Source organism: Carettochelys insculpta, chromosome 19, assembly GCF_033958435.1.
Source record: "Carettochelys insculpta isolate YL-2023 chromosome 19, ASM3395843v1, whole genome shotgun sequence".
Lineage (NCBI taxonomy): Eukaryota > Metazoa > Chordata > Testudines > Carettochelyidae > Carettochelys > Carettochelys insculpta.
The window spans coordinates 16,763,635-16,786,993 of NC_134155.1; the positions used below are offsets into that span (position 1 = coordinate 16,763,635).

Here is a 23,359-nt window from a genome sequence, read left to right on the forward strand (position 1 = left end):
TTTTGAGATGTGAACTGCCTTATTGGAAACTGGTCCCAACTCAATGAGAGCTTGCAGTGGACTCCACTAAATTTTTGGAGAAAGACAGTAGTCCCTAATCCATTGGCTCAGTCTGCCACTCCCCTGTCTTTGAATCTTGTTTTAAAAAGAAAATGCATTATTGCTAAGGACGAACAAGGAAGTGATTACTCAGACTCGTAGATAAGGGAGAAGCAGTGGATGTGGTATACTTAGACTTTAGTAAAGCATTTGATACTGTCTCGCATAATATTCTGATCGACAAACTAGGCAAGTCCAACTTAAATCGCGCTGCAATAAGGTGGGTGCATAACTGGCTGGCTAATCGCACCCAGAGAGTAGTTGTTAATGGTGCTCAATCCAGCTGGAAAAGCACAACAAGTGGGGTTCCGCAGGGGTCTGTTTTGGGACCAGTTCTGTACAATATCTTCATTAATGATTTGGATATTGGCATAGAAAGTACGCTTATTAAGTTTGCAGATGATACCAAGCTGGGAGGGGTTGCAACTACCTTGGAGGATAGGGTCATAATTCAGAATGATCTAGATAAATTAGAGAAATGGTCTGAAGTAAACAGGATGAAGTTTAATAAAGATAAATGTAAGGTGCTGCACTTAGGAAGGAATAATCTGTTTCACACATACAGAATGGGAAAAGACTGTTTAGGAAGGAGTACAGCAGAAAGGGACCTTGGGGTTCTAGTAGATCACTAGTTAAATATGAGTTAAATATGAGTCAACAGTGTGATGCTGTTGCAAAAAAAGCAAACATGATTCTGGGATGCATTAGCAGGTGTGTTGTGAACAAGACACGAGAAATCATTCTTCCGCTCTACTCTGCGCTGGTTAGGCCTCAGCTGGAATATTGTGTCCAGTTCTGGGCACCCCAATTCAAGAAAGATGTGGAGAAATTAGAGAAGGTCCAGAGAAGAGCAACTAGAATGATAAAAGGTCTGGAGAACATGACTTACGAAGAAAGGCTGAAAGAATTGGGCTTGTTTAGCTTGGAAAAAAGAAGATTGAGGGGGGACATGATAGCGGTTTTCAGATATCTTAAAGGGTGTCATAAGGAGGAAGGAGAAAACTTGTTCTTCTTGGCCTCTGAGGAGAGAACAAGAGGCAATGGACTTAAACTGCAGCAAGGGAAGTTTAGGTTGGACATTAGGAAAAAGTTCCTAACTGTCAGGGTGGTCAAGTACTGGAATAAGTTGCCAAGGGAGGTTGTGGAATCTCCCTCGCTGGAGATATTTAAGAACAGATTAGATAGATGTCTATCAGGGATGGTGTCGATAGTGGTCGGTCCTGCCATTGGGGCAGGGGACTGGACTCGATGGCCTCTCGAGGCCCCTTCTGGTCCTAGTGTTCTATGATTCTATGACCCTTAGCAGGGATGGTCAGATTTACTATTGGTTTATAACTTGACATTTTGACAGTGATTTTGCAGTTTGCTACCAAAGATCAATTCTATCTTGTTATTATTTGTTGTTGTGTAGCACCCAAAGAGTAATAAGCGCTCCGTAACCACATAGAGACAAGCTTTCTGGGGATCCAGAGACTTGGGGTCTGGTCGTGGCTCTGCCACTGTTCTGCCTGGGTGATCTTGGGCAAGTCATTTTATTTTTCTCTGCCCTATGATTAGTGGTCAAGATTTCAGAAAGCCTCTTCATGTATTTGGATACCGTTTCCCATTAAAATGAGTGTTCAGATCCTTGCTCCATGGCTTTGGAAGTTGGAGCCCACGTAGACACTGTAGGAAGAAGAATGCAACAAAGCCAAGTTGAATGAGCAGTGAAGTTAAGCGCTAATCTGGTTAGTTCTACAGGGAAGGCGTAGTTTTGTTATTGGTCTGTGAGAGGGTATCTGGAGTTTATATGATTCCTGGCAATACTGAAAATAAGTTTTGGGGGGGCCGGTATGTAATAAAATGTACCTGTTTGGTGATGAGTTTTGCATTTTCAATCCATCACCCATGATGCAGGTACACCTCTTTTTCGAGACTTAATGGGCATGGAGTGTGGCCTGATATCAGAAGGGTACTGGACTGGGATTCTAGATACCTGGGTTCTATTCCTGTCACTGGCCTGCTGGGATAACCCTGGACAAGTCATTTCATTGCTGTGTAACTTAGTTTTCCTACCTGTAGAATGGGGATAGTGAGAAGTGCTTAGTGATCTACTGGTGCAAAGCAGTATAGGAGAGCTACCTGTTATTATTTTATTTATTAATGGCTATGGCACTGGATTGGATGATTCAGATTTGATTCCTGGCTCTGCCACTGTCATGCTGTGTCATTTGGGGAAGTTACTTCCCCCTCTCTACCTTCTGCCCCCCTTGCCACGTGGAGGTACAGCACCTAGCACAAGGAGGGTGTGCTACTATAATGCACATAAAAATTTTGGCCTGATCTTTTAGCAGTGTGGTGCTCCAGCAATGTACATTATTTTCAATCACAACCAAGACTGCTTTGAAAATCAAGCTGCAGATTTGTGTGTGTCTCTGGTGCATGGCTATCTTGCCTGCTAATCTTCATGCCCCGTGTTAATGTCTCTTTCTTCAGACTATGTCTAGGGTGAGTCCAGTTCCATGTTGACTACAGCAAGGTATAGTGAGGATGGATGCAGAACCTCAGGCTGGCTCTGTATCTTATATCTAGAGGTCTGTTTGAAATTAGCAATTCTCTCCCATTTTTAGCCTTTAAAAGAAAGTTGTCTCTCATTAATGAGGATGAAAAATCACAGAAAACACTCAAAAAAAATCTTAAATTCCCTCTAGAGCCCAGTAATCTCTGCCCCAACAGAATGACTGATTAGCAAGGAGTTCTATTAATCAGACATTAATGATTTTTATTGTCTCTCGTTACTTAAAGCATGAGCTGAAGGTCACTTGGAAGGTAACACATTCCCCTTGAAAACTCATCTAGGCACCTGCAAGCATCTTGCAGATAATTGGTTGCTATCAATGTTATTTGCTTCTTTACCTCTGTTCTGGGCAAGGATGGGGGTGATAGGGAGAAGTAAAAAGCTGCTACAGTTGGTGCATTGAGGCAAGGAAACAATTAGTATCTTTCAAGCTAGCAGAGTATACTCAGAATGCTGTGGTTCAAAGATTTGTTTTGAAACTTCTGTTAGGGAGTTAATTAAAACGTTACCCATCCAAGCTAGAAGGAGCAGGGATTGTTTGGGCAAGTCACACATCATTAGCTGTGTTCTCTGAAAGCAATGCTCTGTGTTGAAGAAATTTCTTTTAATAAGGACTTGTTGACAGTGCCACACATTTACCAGGATTTTGTGTAATAGAAAAAAAAAGTTACAGGTTAAAAAATGGCTTAAATGAAATAGATCACATAAAATCCCACTGCTAATTACAGATCCCTTATTGAGCATTTCCTCTGCACTAGTGCAGGGATGTGGATTGAAATACCACCAAGAACGATGTCTAAATGTGCTACTGGGCCTTACAGCCAGATATACTGTCCTTGCGCATGCATCTGGATGCTGAGTCACCGGCTTGTTCACATCCATCCACTGTTGGTTTTTTGCTCCTGCTACCTGCAATGAGTGCTGGATTTATTGGTGTCTGTGGTTCTGGCTCTGAATTTTGAGAAGTGTTAAATGATTTTTGGGTGCATCCATTTTTGGCTGCCCAGCATGAGACCCTTTTAAAAGGCTCCTTGTCTCCTAACAGTGCTGGGCACTCATCCTTCGATGTCAGGCCTGTGGACATTGGTCACCTAGAATCACTCATAACTTTTGAACATCTTGGTCAGGTCACCTAAGGTGACTCTTGTGGCAGTAGTTGTTTTCCACTGCTGAGGAAAAGGCATGGATATGACCATTAATTCTTCCCAGCCGCAGCACCCCAGGTGGGAGTCCCTCCAACTCACGGCATGGAAGCTCCATGGTTGAATCCATTGGCATGCCAGTGTTTGGACTCAGTGAGGGCAGTTCTGTTGGGAAGTAGGAAATCCTCCACTCACGTTATGAATCTGGTGAAGTCGAAGATATTTTCCATGTAATACCCGCAGAAAGGCACCCTACCACAGCAAGCATCAATTCCCTTTATTTTGGATTACCTAGTGTGCCTGAAGCAGCACAGGTTATCAGTATTATCTATCAGAGTGCACCTGGCCACCATCTTGGCCTTCCTTCAGGGGCAGAGGATAAATTAGACTTCGGAAGTCCCATGTTGGGCCAATTTCTCAAGGGCTTGGACTGGCAGCCTGTTCTTCATTGGGACCTCAACCTTGTCTTGTCCAGACTTATGGGTCCTCCATTCAAGCCTATAGCCACTTGTCCTCTGTCCTACCTGTCTTGTAATGTGGACTTTCTGGTGGCCATAACCTTCACCATAAGGGTTTCTGAGGTCAAAGATCTTATGCTGAACCCCCTACACAATCTTTTATTAAGATGAGATGCAGCTATGACCTCACCCTATGTTTTCGAGTTCCATATGAACCAGGACATATTTTTACCTGTGTTCTTCCCTAAGCCACTTCTCCATAACGGAGAGCGAATGCTTCATTCCCTGGATGTCTGGTGTACCCTGGTTTTCTACACTGAGCTCACAAAACAATTTTGTAAGTCACCACAGCTCATTATTGCAGGCGTGGAGAGAACAAGTGGGCTTCCCATCTTGTCCCATTTTGTCATGGATCACAATCCGCAACCAGTTCAACTTTGGTCCCTCCTCCAAAGAAACTGCTTGGGTGAGATTTGGAATGGACATGAGCAAGCATTTGAAGAAGGAAAAACATTTAGGTGACTTTTGTAACTGCTCTCTTCAAGTTGTGTTGCTCATGTCCATTCCAAATTTCACCCTCCTTCCTTCTTCTGGTAAGAGGGAACTAAGCAAGTGGCAGGTCAGCAGGCACCTATATTCACCCCTATGAAGGTGCTGCTCCAGCAGGTTCCACAGCAAAACCAGATGGGCAAATATGTGCATGCGCACACGCCTGTTGGAATGAACATGAGCAGCCCATCTTGAAGAACAACAGGTATGAGAGGTAGGTCACCATTTCTTCCAGTCCCAGGTCTGCTGCTAATTTGAAAGTTAGTTAACCCTTCTGGGCCTACCTGCAAAATGGAGATAATAGTATTTCCTTATGGCACCAGAGATATTGTACAGCTCAGTGCGTTGATATATGTAAAACACATTAATTGTGGAGAGGAAGGAGCTACTCTTGGAATTTTTTCACATGAGAAGTTAATATACAACATAGTGTTAGGCCAAAGACACCCTTTCCTTTTTCCAGAAGGTGAAGTGTGAGAAAACATTGAGACAAAAACTAATGCTAGGGTAAAAATAAGTGCAGATCTTTAGTCCCATGATCAGATCTTATCCTTTTTCTTCTAACAAAGCAGAAGTTACTATGAGCCAGGAGCTCAGCTTGTGTAAATGTTGTGCAGTGTAAGTGGTAGTGCTGTTGAAATTAGTGGAGTTTTATCAGATTACACCAGATCATAGAATTACAGGGCTAGAAGGGTCCTCTGGAGACTATCCCTGTGCTGAGGAAGGACCAAGTGAAGCAAAGGTAACACCGACAGATCCTGGTCATCAGGGGATGGGACTGAACCTAGCGGCTCTGGAGCTTAATTCATGAGCTTTTACCACCTGAGTTAAAAGTCAAATGCCTGTTAGCTAAGGCTGTAGAGGAGGCTCATGTTGTCTTTCTAACTGGTCTCAGTGCTGCTAGATGAGACAGAACACCACAACCAGGAGACGTGTGGGTTCTGAGAAGCTTTATGAGAACACGTTGGCCAATGATGGGGATTCCATGGTCTCCCTTGGAAACCTATTCCACAATTTAATTTAGGAATGTTTTGTATCTAGCCTCAATTTTCTTTGCTGCACAGTAAGCTTATTTGTTTCTCTTGCCTATAACAGACATGGAGAAAATTTGTTCAGAATCCTCTTTACAACAGCCCTTGGTATACTAGCAGACTGTTAGCAGGTCCCCCCTTGATTCTTCTTTTCTCAAGACTAATCATCACCAGCTTTTTTAAAATTGTTCCTCAGAAAGAACCTAAATCTTTCATCATTTTTTATTGCTCTCCTTTGGATTTTATCTACATCTCTTGTGAAGTGTGGCACCCAGAATTGGACACACTATTCAAGCTGAGACCTCAGCAATACCAAGTAAATGTGACAAGTACCTCTGCGTTTTACATATAACTCTAGTGAACCTATCCCACAATGGTGTGAACCTTTTTAGCAAGTGCATCACGCTGCTGAGTCATTTAATCTGAGATCTACGATAATATTCAGATCCTTTTCAGCAATAATATTGCATAACTAGTTATTCCCCATTTTGTAGTTCTGCATTTGAACTTTCCTTCCTGAGTGCTGTACTTAGTGTATATCTAGTTGATTTCAGACCAATTTTTCAACATAATTTTGAATTCGTATCCTGCCCTCCAAATTGCTGGCAGCCTCTTCCAGGTTGGTGTCAACCACAGATTTTATAAGCATATGCCACTCTCTGTTATCCAAGTCATTAATGAAAATGTTGAATACTATTGGACTCAGAACTAACCCTTGCTCACAAGGAATACTCTCCCAGATTGACCACAAACTGTTGAGAATTACTTTTTTGAGCATTGTCTTTCATTCAGTTGTGTGTCCATCTTATAGTAATTTCATCTAGACCACATTTCCATAGTTCACTTTTGAGCATGTTATGGGTCAAAAGCCTCACTAAAATCAAAATATGTCACATCTACTGCTTTTTCCCCATTGAGTGGGACAGTAACCCCATCAGAAAAGGAAATTAGATTGGTGTGGCTTGATTCGTTCTTGGCAAATCCATTCAGACTATTCCTCTAAGTGCTTAAAATTGATTGTTCAGATGTCTTTCCAGGTACCAAAGTCAGGTTGACTGGTCTGTAATTCCCTGGATCCTCTTTGTTCCTCTTTTTCGCTCTTTTCAAGTCCTCTGAGACCTCATGTGTCCTGTGAGTGCTCTGAGATAATTGCTAACGGTTCCAAGATTCCTTCAGATAGTTCCTTGAGTATCCTAGGATGAATTCAGACCCTTCTGACTTAAATGCACCTAATTGATATAAATGTTTTCCTTATTTTGTCTTGCATTCTTCTCCTCTGGTTAATATTGTGTTGAGTACCTGATCACCATTAACCTTTTTAGTGAAGACTGAAGCAAAAGAGATATTAAACACCTCAGCCTTCTTTGTGTCATTAGTTATTAGCTCTCCTTTTCCCCCTAAGTAGAGGATCTACAAGTTTTTTTTCCTTTATCTCTTTTTTTTCTTAATGTCTGTAAATGCCTTTTCTTAACTCTTGCTTTTTATGTCCCTTGTGACTTGTAACTCATTTTCTGGCTTAGCCTATCAGATTTTGTCCCTACATATTTGTGCTGTTCTTTTGTACTGATCCTTAGCAATTTCATAGAATCATAGAATGCTAGGACTGGAAGGGACCATGAGAGGTCATTGTGTCCAGCCCCCTTCCCTCATGGCAGGACCAAATACTGTCTAGACCATCCCTGATAGACACTTATCTAACCTGTTCTTAAATATCTCCATCTCTGGAGATTCCACAACCTCCCTAGGCAATTTATTCCAGCATTTGTTTCCATTTTTTGTAAGATTTCATTTTGATTTTTCTAGTAATTAAAAGCTCCTGATGGAGTGTTTGACTTTGTACTTTTCTCTCTTTATTTACTTATCTTTGGAATAGTTGCCATGTGCCTTTCGTATTGTTTCATTGAGTAACAACCCACTCTTCTGAACTCCTCCCTTACATTTTCTTCCCATGGGAGCTCACTTCTCTGAGTTCATTAGTCTTTTTTTTTTTTTTTTTTTAAATTCCTTGTTCTTATTCTGCTGTTCTCTCTCCTTCCTTCCCTTAGTATCGTGAAAGCTATCATTTCATGGTCACTTTCACCCAAATAGCTTTCTGCCTTGAGGTTCACAACCCCAACTGCTGTTGTTGGTCAGAATGAAATCTAAAATGGGTGTTCCCTAGTTCCTTCCTCCATGTTTTTTTAAATGAAATGTTGCCCTCAATACATTTCAAGAATTTTTGTGTTTTGCCATAACACTGTTTCACATGGTGATCTAACTGCAAAACCAAATAAATGCCTCCTTTTCATTGGGGTTTTGTGAGACATCATTAATGTAAGTTTGAAAAGTGCTTGAAGAACCTTAAATAATAGATACTGCCATAGATAATTGCCAAGGCTGTGTATACACTACAAAAATGACTTCGAAGTTGCTTACTTTGAAGTACAACTTTGAAGTTAGCAACTTTGGAGTTGAGCATCTACAGTTAAACTTCAAACTAGGGCACTATGCTATTCCCGGGAATGGAGTAAGGACTTCGAAGTTGGGCTCCCTACTTTGAAGTTAACGTCAAAGTAAGGAAGAATGTGCGTAGACTCCCTGCTGGCCACTTCCAAGTAGTGCCTAACTTAGAAGTTAACTTCAAAGTTAGTTCCTAGTGCAGAGGCACCCCAAGTTTTGTTATAACAGTATTATGGATGAGAAGAATTTTTCTGACCAGTTCACATTGGTACCTGCAGTAGCAATCTTGCACTGCTCGAGCCCCACTCAACTGCAGTTGTGGAAAAGCCAGTGACTTTATCCAACGTGTAATTGTGCCTGTTTCCCAGGTGAAGCCATAGGGAAGAGCAGCGTGGTGCCCTTACCCTATGAAAAGCTGATGAAAGAGCCAGGATTGCTTGCGGTGGCTGGCTTGCCTGAGGGACTTGGCTTCCGGAAGCCCATGGAATACGACATGAAATCCCTGATGGCCATTTTGGAGCACAGCCACAGTATCCGGTTCAGGCTAAAAAGGTAACTTCACAACTCTTCAGAGAGTGAGAGTCTTTGCTTCTTGTCCATGCCGACCAAAACTAGGGAAGGAGCCTACGCGTTGAAGTCAGCAAGCTCTGAACCAGGCCTTTGCAGGGATTGTGTGGCAACAGGATTGTGTGAGAGGAGGGTTCTGTAGAGCCTGGTGCCTTTTGTCTCATTAAAAGGCTGCCCTGGCTGAGTTAATTAACGGCTTGATACCGTTGCTAATAATCGTATGCCATCATTTTCCACTCATCTACGATAGGCAGATGTTCGTTTAATAAGATGTGTTGCTCCTAGCACTGGCTTCTCTAGTGAACCTTGAAATGTAGGTGCAGCCATATTAAATGATGACATACGAAGACTCAGAGTGCGCAAGGTTAATTTATTACTGTCTGGGAGGTCGCAGAGTCATTCCTTAGTTATTTAATATTGTATGAAGACAGTATCCGAGCGTTCCTAAACAGACAAGGTTAACCACATTCTTCTCTGTGTCATTACATAGGAATGGTAGGTGTGATGATCAGAATGCTCTAACCTCACCAGACAGTTCAAGGGTAAACATATGAAATGCCTTTTCCAGTCTAGAGAGTAGTATACTGTGCTTGTGGTGAAGGGGTGATAAGGAGGTCGGGCACCCTCTGTGCTATTACAGCCAGGTTTCCAAAAGTGGCCTCTAATTCTGGGTGCTTACATTTGTGGGACTGCCAAGCTTGTGGCACTGTGAGCCTGACTTTAACAAGTGCCAAGCTCTTTTTGCTTCCAGTCTGAAGCAAGATACACCTGGGGGAGCAGCTTTGAAATAAGTTGGTATCTCCATTTGGGCACATAAAATTAGAGGCCACTCTGGGAAATGAGCACATCTCTTCTGAAGTGTGTGTAGCTATGTGACGTGAAATTCACCCTGTTCAGCTTTACAGTGTGAGGTATTTATATACCACCTGAGAACCACCAATGCTTCATTTTGAATAGGACTAAGTGGTGTTTTATCCAGTGCACAATAGTGAATTCCATCCATAAATTCATCCCTACAGATTGCACTGAGTTATCCAATTCCTCTCCCCCACCTTTGGGACATGGAACTAGGCCAGTTTTCACCAGCTGTGGCTCTGGCTCACAAGTCTTATTGCAAACATTGACTTGCCCTTCTTGAGAGAGGAGAAAAGAGAAGAAAATAGGGAGCCACTTGAGGGAGAAGTTGGGGAAGGTTTACAGTACCTTTGACAGTTTGCCCCAGGTTGGGAATGGTCAACAGAGAAGTAGCTAGGCCAGTCACTAGGGTAGGGAAGAGCCTGTACTTTCTACCCTGCTAGAGTGTTGTGCAAGGATTGCTTAGAAGCGGTCCTTTCCCTTTCTTTGTCACTGCTGTTTCAGCTTGCTCTCCATGACATGCGCCATTAAGAGCTGTAAAGTGAACAGCTTTGGCACAAGCCCACCCGTGCCGCTCTAAAGGTGTTGCAAACCGCTTTGTCCACGTGGGCTTTTTGAGCAAGGCTGTCTCCCTTGCTGCAGGAATCTTCTTGCCCCTGACCAGTTGGGCTGATTCACCAGACGTTTTAATATGCAATGAGGCTGAGAGTGGCAGTTCTTGTACTGATGATGTTTGCTGTATGCAGGCTCCTACATCAGATGCCATACGATGGACCTTGAAAGTACCTGTGTTTTCCTCTTCTTTCTTTTTTTTTCCATTCAGGCCAGCAGATGACCCCAGCAGAGAGGCGAACCCTAATGTAGAGTTGAATTGTACCTCCCTAGCGTCCAAGGGCAGTCGGGATTCCGGTCCAAATAACCAGATCACTAAGCCAGCCAGTCAAGACACTCCATCCACTGTAGCCATGACCAATTTCTTATATGGTGTCTCGCTGCCTACGCAGATTGCAACGGACCTAAAGCAGGAGGTGTCTGCCAGTCTGCACGGGGGGAATGCAGCCAGCGAGATGCTGATGGCCAGGCCCTCAGGAGAGCTGAAGGTGCCTTCCTCACAGGAGTACAGCGACTGCTGTGGTAATAGCCCTGCGTTTTCTCTCATGTGAGGGCCTGGCCTAAAGCCCATTGAAGTCGACGGAGAGACTCCCATTGACTTTGGTGGGTTTTGGGTCTGGCCTAAAGAGACAAGGAGTGGTGTTGGGGGCTGTCTCAGTTACTTCAGTTTCCTCTGGGTCCACCTCAGGGAGTCTAAAATTTCACTGCACACTCAATCACTTTGGGTACCTTTTAACCTTTGGAGAGGGGGGCCATTTGTATTGTGACAGAGTGTTTGGGCTAGATTGTCAGGTGGATTGTCAGAGTATAACTGAGGAAAAGCTGCTTCCTGAGATGGGGTCGGGTGGTGATCCATTGTTGTCCAGTTGATTGCAGTGGGCTTGGGATCAGCCAGCCAACATTATGAAATCCACAGCATCACAAAGCACTTCAAACATGGGCCATTGTGGCTTTTTAATGGGCAATCTACTACCTTCCTGAGTGTGTATTGTGGGAGAGGGCTGAACATCAGAATGTGGATTTGGGCATCACCTTTGTTCTCTGGGACAACAAAGACTTGGCATTTCCCACCTATGCACACACTTTTCTGTGGTGATTTAGGCTATCTCTACACTGGGCAAAGTAAGTCACACAGATATACAACTCTAGCTATGGCAGCTGCGTTACTAAAATCAGCCTATCTGTACTCTGCTAACTTGGCCATCCCTAGTGGGGAAGGTATATGGGAGAAACTCTCCCATTGACCCTCCCTTACTCCTCAAGTCTCGCAAGGAGTACGGGGGTTGACTGTGACCCCTGAGAGGTCGGTTTCACGTGTCCCTACTAGATGTGCAAAATCGAACCCTGGAAGATTGACCCTGACTGGGTATATCTTCTGGGGTAATGTTGCTGTTGCCTTAGAGTTGTATTGTCTTCTCCAAGATGGGGCTGCTCTGTGGCAGCTCCAGTGGTACAGACCTCAGCCGTTTAAGGAAAAAGAGCAGCTTTTGTATGTGCTAGACGGAGCTAAAGTATGGCACGTGGGTTTTTTGGGTTGCAATAAGTGATACACTGCCTCTTATACCTGAGGGGCCAGAGAATCTGCTGAAGGTTTTAAAGAGAATTTAAGTTTTTGTTTTGTTTTGTTTTTCTCCATTTTGTGTGGCTCTGCTCTGAAGGTGACTCTCTGGACTTGCCTTCGAATAGTAGCAATATAGGGTACATTGGCCACCAATGGCTTTTTAATCCTGTGTTATCCGCACCTACTCTGACCAGGATCAGGTGATGTGGTGACTGTAGCGCCAGCGGCCAGTCTATGCCAGATCACCTGCCCACGCAGCCACATGTGTAAAGTGTCCCCTGCATTTTGGGATTACACCTCGCCTGCGCCAGTGCCTCACTCTCTCATGGATGAATATTGCCCAGAGAAAGGTTCAGTGACTGGCCCAAAGCCACATGACAAGTCAGGGCCCAAGCTGGCAGTTAGAATGCAGGAGTCCCTGTCTCCCAGTGTTATATCTGACAGAGTCTAGGCTATGGCTAAGCTGCTGTGCATGCTAGGGCAGGCCTCTTCCTCCTGCTTGCATTAGGCTATTGGGTTCTTATAGTTCCTTTCACCTTGTATTTCCTTGTGTCCAGGACAGAAATCTGCAGTCCCTGGTGGTCCACTCATCCAGAATGTGCATTCATCAAAGCGTATCCTCTTCTCCATCGTCCATGACAAAACAGGTGTGATACTTGCTGGGCAGGGAGGGCACTGTGAGAAAGAGACATGGGAAGGGAATAGCTACTGGCAACAGGTCCCAGCTCCTGGCTGCATCTGCTGTTCTCCCATGGCTCAGCACAGCTGCTGAAATATTCGGCTTGCAGTGGTTAGTGTGATCCTCTGTGGCTGGTTTAACATCAGAAAACTTTGGGCTCATTTTCCATGAGCAGCTGCTAGGACTTTTATCCCCTTCTGCCTCCTGAAGCAGGCTCCAGAGAGAGTTCGGACTCTGCATGTGCTGTAACACAAGTGGGAGCTAGCTCTGTTGAGGAGGCAAGGCAGGATTTCCCCTTACCAGGTTTCAGTGTCTCAGCAGAGCAGCTGAGACCTCTCTGTCCCTAGCTACGCACACCACCTTCCCTGCCTCATTCTTCTCGCATCCGAGTGCATCAGAGTCATTTGCTGCATACAACACCCCCTAGTGAAGTAGAGAACCAGTCACCTAAAACTGAGGGAATTGAGGAACAATGTGTATTAAATACAGCCAAAGTCTGTGGCTGACCATCCTTCCTGCCCGGCCTGGTTTTGCAAACCAGAAGGACAGACTACAGTCTCCATGTGATTGCCAAATACTAAAACACAACAGTTCTCTGGTTCTCAGTCTCACATGGTGGTAAGCCAGGGTGTGCATGGCAATTTCCAAATGCAGAGGAAGATACTGTCTTCTGCCCTGGGTAATACGCAGGATGATAAACAGTTAAGCGTTACTCTCCTAGATTTTCAGTAAGTGGGAGGGAAGGGGAGGTAAATACAAGATTTTAAAATGTCATGTAATGATTTTTAAAGGTTGGCTTATGATTAGGCATGTTCTGTTCTGAAGGTTCTTTCATTTGGAAGTTGAAATATAGGGTCATTTCCTTAGGTGTCCTTTTCACACGTGCACAGTTGCGGAGGAGCATACCTCAAGAAGAAGAAGAAGGGGGAAGCCTAGACCTTATCATCCAAGCTGACGATGCTTTCTCAGGAAGGAGAAATAACTGTTTATAATTCAGCCAAACCTTGTCCCCGATTTCTAACACCTCGCAAGCAAAAAGTGCATCTGCTGTCTGTGTGCCATATGGAAGTTCCTTATTTTGTGTATTTTGTTTTGATAGATAAATGGGACAGTTTTATAAAAGAAACTGAAGATATCAACACCCTTAGGGAGTGTGTGCAAATTCTGTTTAACAGTAGATATGGTGAGTAGGAGTTAGAATTCTATTATGCATCTCCTGTGCTTGTGATTTGCATAACATTATGTAGCAATCGCTTTTGTTCCCTAACACGGTAGCAGAAGCCATATGCTAGAGCTCTCTTCTCTTCTTAACACTCCTAGCATGACATTTTCTAGGCTCATGGCTTCTGTTTAAGGTTATGACAATATTTCCATTCTGAATCCCCCATATCGAAGAATTATTGTTCAGCTGTGAAGTGGCCCCTGTCTGAAGCGTTCTGCATGGGTTCTCAGCTTGGAAGTATCTCTTATGTAACTTCAGCAAAGTTTTAGGGGGAACAAGTGAGCCAACACTATGTGAAAACAAACATGGTGCAAAAATATGGATATGGGTTGTTCCAGCTGCTTTTAACATCCTTGGAGCTCATAAATGGTTTTGTTTGTGCAGTTAAATTATGAGTTCCTCTTTTGTGAGCAGTCATGTAGGTCTATTTGCCTTAGTCTTTTAGCCAGGCGAGCACATAGAAGCAAAATAAGTCGATTGTGAATGACATAGACTAAATGGCCTCAGCTGATGGAGAATGAGTTATGGTTTTTTTTTGTTTGTTTGTTTTTTTTGAGAACAGGGTTGCTATATTTATACCCTGTTGTACTGTGGGCTTGTCATATCTCTCAAGCTAAGCAGGCTTGGGCTTGGTCTGTAACAGTGTTCCCTGTATGCCGAGAACTTGGGCAGCTTGGCCAGGAGAGATTCAGTTGCTGCCCAGCTGATTAGCAGAGCGCCCACGGCCAGCAGCTTGTGTTTCTCTTGGGGGTGCACATTTGCACATGCCTTAGTGTCATAACAAAATTTATTCTGCCCACGGACGGACACAATTAGAGGATACACTGATCAGTAGTGATGTGGAAGATCTCCAGAGAAAAGCTGTTGGTGATATGGGTATTACTGAGGCATCTCCCATTGTCTATATCTTGATTTAAGTTGTCATAGCACCTACCCAACTGTGTACGTCACTTTGTAAGACTGCCCAGGTTTCTCCTAGGTAGCTGTTTACGGTAACTCTGTCACCCGATTTGAGTTACGTGAGGTGTATCTCAGCATAAAAAATGAATTGAAATTTTGTTTGTCTTTTTCTTTATTTCTCTCTTTAAATTTTCCCTTAGGAGTAACTTGGCAGTGACAAGGGGTAAGCTAAGCTTTAAGCCTGAGGCTCCATTGCAGAGGGAAATAGGAGGAAAGTGCCAGTTTTGCAGATCTACTTGAATTATGTTGTCTTTGCCTTGTCTTTTGACTTCTTTAAAAAAAAAAACCCTCAAAAAAGTTCACTTGCAGATGAAAGCCATCTATTAACCTTTCAGCTGAAGCTTTGGGTTTGGACCACATGGTTCCCGTACCCTACCGGAAGATTGCCTGTGACCCAGAGGCAGTGGAAATCATTGGGATCCCTGACAAAATACCATTCAAACGACCCTGTACCTATGGGGTCCCCAAGCTCAAACGTATCCTGGAGGAAAGGCACAGCATCCACTTTGTCATTAAAAGGTACACAGCTAATCAGAGATGCTTGAAATGGGAGATGGATGACATTGTGGTCTACCAGTTTTGTGTGAGCATGCAGGATATGTTCCATTCTGAATTTAGTACCTAAACAGCAACCAGAAAATTATATTCAGATTTTTAAAAAAATATGTCATGACGGGGAACATTAGATCTGTTTTACTGTTTGCTCACGCAGCATTTCAGACAAACTTCCACACAGAAGTGTAGCCAAAAGAGCAGCTGAGCTTCTTTCAGGGATGCTTCCCCTGGAGGCAGAGAGAACAGTTCCCCTTGAATCAGTAGGGGAATGAAACAGGATTTAGCACATTAGGCAGATTCAATAGGTAGAAAATGATTTTTTTTTGCCAGTATGGTTTTACAGAGGGTTTTTTTTTTTTTCAATTAACTGTGATGGCTAATAAGCCTAAACCTTGTCTTACCATAACAATGAGAAGTCCTGTGGAACTTTATAGACTAATGTAAGAACATAAGAACAGCCATACTGGATCAACCAAAATGTCCATCTAGCCCATTATCCTGTCTTCCAACAATGGCCAATGCCAGGTATCACAGAGGAATGAACAGAACAGGTAATCATCAAAGGATCCTTCCCCTCTCACTCATTTCCAGTCTCTGACAAACACAGGCTAGGCTCACCATTCCTACATATGGAGGCTAATTAGCAGGGCTTTTTTTATACCTGACTTCCCAGTACTGAGTACCGGCACATCAGTATCTCCAGATGTGGGACTGGCTTTGGGGTAAGGGGGGGAAGCTGTCTGAGTACCAGCTCTTTTATTGTTTAAACAAACAAACAAACAAAAAACCAAAAACAAAACAACAGCAATAAAAAAACAGTGCCAACATGTATTGATAGACACATCCTCCATGAATTTATCTAGTTCTTTTTTGAGCCCTGTTGTAGTTCTGGTCTTCACAACATCCTCTGGCAAGGAGTTCCACAGGTTGACTGGGTGCTGTATTAAGAAAATTTTCCTTTTGGCTATGTCTACACTAGCCAAAAACTTCAAAATGGCCATGCAAATGGCCATTTCGAAGTTTACTAATGAAGCGCTGAAATACATATTCAGCACCTCATTAGCATGCGGGCGGCTGCGGCACTTCGAAATTGATGCGGCTCGCCGCTGTGTGGCTTGTCCAGACGGGGCTTCTTTTCGAAAGGACCCCGCCTACTTCGAAGTCCCCTTATTCCTATGAGCAGATGGGAATAAGGGGACTTCAAAGTAGGCGGGGTCCTTTCGAAAAGGAGCTCCGTCTGGATGAGCCGTGCGGCAGCGAGCTGTGTCAATTTCGAAGTGCCGCGGCTGCCTGCATGCGAATGAGGTGCTGAATATGTATTTCAGTGCTTCATTAGTAAACTTCGAAATGGCCATCTGCATGCCATTTTGAAATTTTGGGCTACTGTAGGCACGGACTTTGTTTGGTATACACCTGCTACCTATTAATTTAATTTGGTGACCCCTAGTTCTTATGTTATAGAAATGAGTAAATAATTTCACTTTCTCCATAACCTGTCATGATTTTATAGACCTCTATCATATCCCCCCTTAGTTTCCTCTTTTCTAAGATGTAAATTCCCAGTCTTTTTAATTTCTCATCATATGGCACCTGTTTGAAACACGTAGTCATTTTGATGTCCCTTTTCCGAACCTTTTCCAGTGCTGAACAGATTTATTTAGGCATAAGATTATGGACAAACATTTATTTGAACATAAGCTCTCATGGGCAAAAAACACTTTGTCAGATCTATGTGTTTTTTACCCAGGAATGTTTATGCCCAAATAAATCTGTTAGTCTATACAATGCCACAGGATTTCTCCTTGTTTTTGCAGGTACAGACTAACATGGCTACCCCTTCTGAAATGTCACTTACTGTGTGCTATATAAATAATTAATTCTTGCCCCCCAATTCACTATTTTTCCAGCTCTCTCCAATTTTGTTACTTGTTAACAAAACCAAATCAAAGCCAGTTGGCCAGTGTTTGTAATTATCCTTACAATAACAGACCATGAATGTTATGTCACAAGGGCCTCAGTGACAATAGGTCTAGATTATCCTGAACATTCCAAGAGTTTTATCTGTCTGCATGTGAAGTGTGCTGGCAAAACAATACATGGCAACTTCAAATTGTGCCAGCTGAGCGCGCTCGCATGTGTGTGTTTGTGTACACTTATGTCCTCCTACCTCTATTTGCCTGATAGCCACAGTTATGTTGTGTTTTTATCATAATTTCTACTTTTGCACTAGAATAGAAAAGAGGTGCAAAACTGCACAATTATTTCTTCATTTTCTATGTACGTAACCCTCCTCAGTCTCTCCAGCAGGGACGGACACATTGCCTAGCAAGCTCTGTCAGCTTATGTGGCCCCCATCACCATAGTATGCAGAACATTGGAATCATTATGTGTTTATCCTAACATCACACCTGTGGGTCAGGACAGTGCTGTTATCTTCATTGTCCTGATGAGGACTTGAGGTGCAGTGTTATCAGCTCAAGGTTTATGGCAGAAGTCATCTCAGGCTGACGCCCTAACCATCCTTCCTCTTATCATTTTGTAGATCCACTGGATTCCTCCTGTCCACTTGCTTATTGACCACCTCAAAGAATCTAGCAGATTAGTAAGACATTTCCCCAACAAATGATGTTTGTCTACATTTCTGACAATTTTATCCTTTACTACATACAATTCAACTGATTTGCCTGCTACTGATGTTAGATTTACTGGACTGTAATTGCCAGGATCTCTTCTAGAGTCCTTTCTAAATATTGAGGTCACATTAGCTATCTTCCAGTCAATAGATACAGAAGCTGATTTAAAGGATAAATTACAAACCATAGTTAATAGTTCCGTGATTTCACATCTGAGTTCTTTCAGAACGCTTGGGCGAATGCCATCTGGTCCCAGTGACTTGTTACTATTAAGTTTATCAATTTGTTCTAAAACCTCCTCTAATGACACCTCAATCTTGGACAGTTCCTCAGATGTGGCACCTAAAACAATTACATTACTGTTCTTACTAGTGTTCAAAGCACCATGGTGCTAGGGCTATAAAAACACAGATGAGGTAGGACATCAGTGCAAGATCTGAATTTCTGGACACCTGCAGTCACTCAGTTTCCGACTGAAAAATCAGTGAACCCAGTCATGAATTCTCCACTTTCCCTAGGGCATTCAAAGTTTAACTTTGAGGTAGGGTGTGTGTAGATGCTCGGTTTCGAAGTCTGTTACTTCAAAGTAAGCAACTTTGAAGTTGTTCTTGTAGTGTAGACTTGGCCCTGGTGGAGCATAGCTCATCTACATGTCTCCTCCACTTCATTCTGTCTCGGGACAAAACTTCTGACTGACCCCAGAGTTATCCCAGTTATTGTCATGGAAAATTGTTCTCAGATAGGATGAGAAGGTGTAGATAAGGTAAGATTAATCTTTTTTTTTTTTTTTTTTCAGAAATGGGTCTTATGCCAACCCCTCTGTAAAAACCACATGTGAAGTATACAGTTTAGATTTATCCACAGTTCTTTTGCAACGCCCATAGCAGTTTATTAATCTTGTGGCCCATTGTGTTTGTTTCCTGTATAAAACTGATAAACTACGCCCATGCACTGGCTTTCTCCCTAGGAATAGATACAGTGAATAATGGTGCCCCAGTTTAGTGCATTGCACTCTGTAACTTGAGCTGTGTGGAGGACCAAAGTTCTGTTCCATTACAGATGTTTAGATTCCAAGATATGGCTTTGTTCTGAAGCAGAATGAGGACTGAAAATTTTGGTAATTCTCCCTGTAGAAAAATCCAGACAACATTTTTGTTTCGTTCAGGATGTTTGATAAAATTTTAATTTTCAGTTTCGACCTCTTTTACTCTTCATTATACAACATACAAAATTTCAAAACTGCAAGTCTCAATGTTTCCTTCTGAAAATATCCAAATGGAATATTTTTCAATTTTCTCCCAACACAAAATCTCAAGGAAATAGAACTGATTGTGCCATGTTTTGATTTCAATGGATCTGCATATTCCGATAAGGTTACAACAAAGTTTGTCCATTCAGGTCTAATCATAATACTTTCTTTCTGCTCCTGTAAAAGCTGTTGGACTGAACAGCTTAGTGAATGCTTTCTTAAGATAGCTGTAAAGATGACTTTTTATAGGAAACTTAACAATGGTGCCACAATTGCATATTTACAAAATATTGCCAAGATTGGGCATATTCCTGCCTTGATGGAAAAAGGAGTGGGTTAACTGAATAGCAGAAAGCAGCAACGAAGGGTCCTGTGGCACCTTATAGACTAACAGAAAAGTTTAGAGCATGAGCTTTCGTGAGTTAACTCACTTCTTCAGATGCTGCTTCAGCAGCATCTGAAGAAGTGAGTTAACTCACGAAAGCTCATGCTCTAAACTTTACTGTTAGTCTGTAAGGTGCCACAGGACCCTTCGTTGCTGCTACAGATCCAGACTAACACGGCTACCCCTCTGATACTTGAATAGCAGAAAATCATCTTGGCCACATAGTCTTCTGCTAATGCAAGAAAATAACAGGTTTATTTCATATAGTTAATGAAATGGAGAGTATGATTTAGAAGCAGATGTTAAGGTGCTTCAGATGAAAGACCCGTTAGTCATTGAATTTATGCAAAAAATACAGTTTTTTTTTTTTTAAAAGGGAATGAACAAATGCAACATGATTCTTACTCAGTATATCATTAACAAACAATATCTGAAATCCATTCATTAGATGCTCCTCTTTCTTTCTTTTCCCCCCTTACAGGATGTTTGATGAGAGAATTTTTACAGGTACGTTAATAACATTCTTTGACTTATTGTCTGTGAAGAGATTGCAGAGGAGTTAAGATAATGTTGTCAAACGTCAAATGTAATCTATAAACAGCTATAAGTGAAGGACAAATGTAGTTGTGCTCACCAACAATAAAACTTTATTTACATACTATACTCCATGCAAAGGATCAGCTCATTGAACTGTGCATCATGTAAGTCTCATTTTAGCCTGTGAAATAGGGCTGAAGTGAAATGTGAGTGGTGCATAGGCCGTAAACTGGCTTTGTGCACAGGATAAATTTCACCTTCCAAAATCTGTGATGTACTTACGAAGGCAAAAACACACCTTGGATTCCACTTTGTAAATTGTTCTTTCTCCTTTGCATATGAAGTGCTAACTCCACTCTGATTTTCTGTTGGTTTAACAAAAAAAAAAAAACAAAAATCCCCAAGTACTTCAGTGTAGCTGCTTGGCTTTGTCTTCTGTGTCTTGTTACTTGTGTTGCAAACAGAGTAACATGAGGAGTTTCTCTTTAAAACAACTTCTAACACAGAAAATGGGGCATATTATAGTAAGAGCTGAGCATCCCTTTCAAGTGCTGTGAGACCATATCAAGAAGATTGCCCTAGTGGCTTCTTCCTGTCTTAACCTGATGTAGGTCTGAACAGTTACTGTAAAAATGGCACCACCTGGTCATATGTTTTGTGTCTGCCAACAATTTGAGACCCACTGGGCTCAGTTTACAAGCAAATACTTCTAGAACTTTGCAAACTTTTGTTGGGATGTGAGGGTCAAACTGGGTGTCTTCATCGCCACTTATAAAGGTCCTACAAGCCACATGAACCCTTCAATAGCAGCTGTACAACCTTGTTCTATTCCTGGTAAGCCCTCGCTAACACCCATGTGGCCCCTTTGCCTACAATAAGGTTTATGCAAGTGTAATTGACTAGAAATGAGGCAACAATTTTGTTGTTGCATAGGATTGGAATGCGTTCCAGCTCATTCCCTCCTAGCTGTTTTGGTCTCTGCAGGGCTAACAGAAGCAAGAAGCCGTTAAAACTCAAGTCAGCAGATATGCATACACAAAAGAACTAGATCTGCTGAGGAGGGCCATGCCACTTTAAGATTACACTTTGCCAGAGTGGAGCTGCACTTTAAGTTTTCATCTACAAAGTATCCCAAGATTTCCACTTCAGTTTTGCACAACATTTAATTAAGACCCCACCATGGCTAGGAAACCTATTTTTGCTGTTCCCCTGGGCAGGTGCTTACATCAGGCTTCATTGTTGCAAGAGCAAGGTTTTGGTATGTGGGAAAAGGTAAATTAAAAGGACCCAGTTGAACTGTTCGAAGATAAATAGCATCTTTAACGCTGCTCCATGCTGCTTGGTGTTCCCATTACAAAGCCCTTCACATGCCAGAGCCAAAAGAAAAGGGACTTTACCTTGCCATAGATTAGACGTACTTCAAAAGCAGGTAGCTGCAAGGTGGCTGAGAGCAGAGTATAGTTCAGGTATTATGAATAATAATGAGGCGCCTCCCTAATTTGTGCATCTTGGCAGCATCGTTCTGCTCCCTCTTCCCCAGATCTAGTTAATCCTTCAACTCTCCATTCACCTTCTCTCCATAGTCCCTGATTCCGTTTCCTATGCTGACTTCATAGTACTCTTTTCATCTCCAGGATCATTGCTGGAGCTTGATTACAGCTACATGTGGGTTGCTGAGGAGCAGGGGAAGAGCAAAGAGACTGTCTTCATGGCAGCCTAATGCTTGTTCTTCCCCATGTCTCAAGCTGTCAAGCACTTCTCTCACTCACATGGACATATTTTATATGCTCAGGTGTTGCTGCTGGCTCCGGCCTCTTCCCCCACTGAATACAGAAAGGAAATTGCTTGCATCTGCAGTGCAGTGTGATGCCTTTGGCTCAGCAGCCGCCTACCCATTCCGCCTGGTTTCTAGCCTCTCTGTGGGGCTGACGGTTGCTCATTGCCTTGCCTCCCTACCTCAAATGGCCCTGTTCCTGTGCATCACCCAGGGTTCCCACTACTATCAGTGCTGAGTTCTGAATTGGATGTTTCAAATATTCGAGCCCCCTCCAACTTACCTCAGGAATTTGGGCTGCCTGAGGCAGTGCTAATATCAAACCACTCACCAGGAAGGTGAACAGGGTGGAGTCTGCGTACTGGTACCCAGCAACCAAATTCATCTTTGAGCTGTGTCCCCTACCCCACCCCCCGAGAAGTGAGGAAACATGGTGAATTGAGAGAGGAGACAGGGAAGATCAAAAACAAGAGGCAGGCTTGGTAGAAGATCCATCCAGAGAGGCATGTGTAAATGACAGTCATCTTCATTACAATCCCTTGCCCTGCCCCCCACCAAACCCCTCCTGGTGCCTACCTCCCTGGCCCACACATGTGAAACTGGTCCCTTAACCTGTTTTTTGAGGAATTTTCCCCCTGCAGCCCACCTTGTGACACGCTTTTGCTGTGTTCAGTCATGTTATTCTGACTAGCCATCCCTGTGCTAGGAGGTCCGGCTCAATACAAAGGCTTCCATGTCCCAGGGGGTTCTGCATCTCTTCCTGCTAGAAGGGCGTTAAGGTGATTACCAAGCAGAATTTCCTGTGCTAGATCATGCAGGTGTTACGATGTCCCCTTATCTTTGGGCTGTCCATACTGCAGTCATGGCTGCTTGAGGAGACCTAACCCTGAGCTCATTTTAATCTAGTCAGCTCAGGAGCAGGGCAGCCCCAGCAGCACTTGCTTCAGTGCAGATTATCCCTGGGAGTAATTACCCAGAGTTCCAGGCAGGCTTGAACCACCCATGCGGAAGTGCGCCCCCTGCTCTGGGGCCTGAGTTACCTTTAAGTTCACTTGGTGTCTCTGCTGAGCTGCAGTCACACCATCAGATTGCTGGATTGACATGGTCTCGTAAGTGTAACACAGACACCCACTTTTCATGCGTCATAAGCTTCTGACTGGCTTCATAAGTCCAGGAGGGAAACACTACATCGTCTCATGAGCTATGCTGCTAGCGTGAGGATTCTTCTGTGGTTAATTCTGGTTTTGCTTTTCATTATGCAACCTTGCTGTGGAACTGGGACCAGGGAGTAAATTTACCAAAGATCCAACCAAGCTGGAGCCCTCCAGCCCATCCGGGGAAATCTCACCAGAACCGCACAGAATGGCTGTGCTGGACCTAGCAGGGACTTCTCAGACTAATAGGTATGTGGCTCCAACTAAGTGGTTTACTCCGTATTGGCTCGTGACCAGATTGTGGCATGCTCAGCCCATGGGCAGCTCAGCTGAGGGCCACT

General features: G+C 43.2%; 1 protein-coding gene across 5 annotated transcripts in view; it reads left to right on the plus strand.

Annotated features, from left to right (window-relative positions):
- Window positions 1-23,359, plus strand: part of GTF2IRD1 (GTF2I repeat domain containing 1) — a 194,616-nt gene that overhangs the window by 105,604 nt on the left and 65,653 nt on the right. For all 5 annotated transcript variants that reach the window (XM_075014086.1, XM_075014089.1, XM_075014084.1 and 2 more), the window contains 7 exons: window positions 8,644-8,827; window positions 10,521-10,831; window positions 12,428-12,517; window positions 13,649-13,732; window positions 15,067-15,250; window positions 20,035-20,060; window positions 23,150-23,267. In XM_075014086.1, coding sequence (XP_074870187.1) covers window positions 8,644-8,827; window positions 10,521-10,831; window positions 12,428-12,517; window positions 13,649-13,732; window positions 15,067-15,250; window positions 20,035-20,060; window positions 23,150-23,267 — 997 coding nt within the window. The remainder of the gene's footprint in view (window positions 1-8,643; window positions 8,828-10,520; window positions 10,832-12,427; window positions 12,518-13,648; window positions 13,733-15,066; window positions 15,251-20,034; window positions 20,061-23,149; window positions 23,268-23,359) is intronic.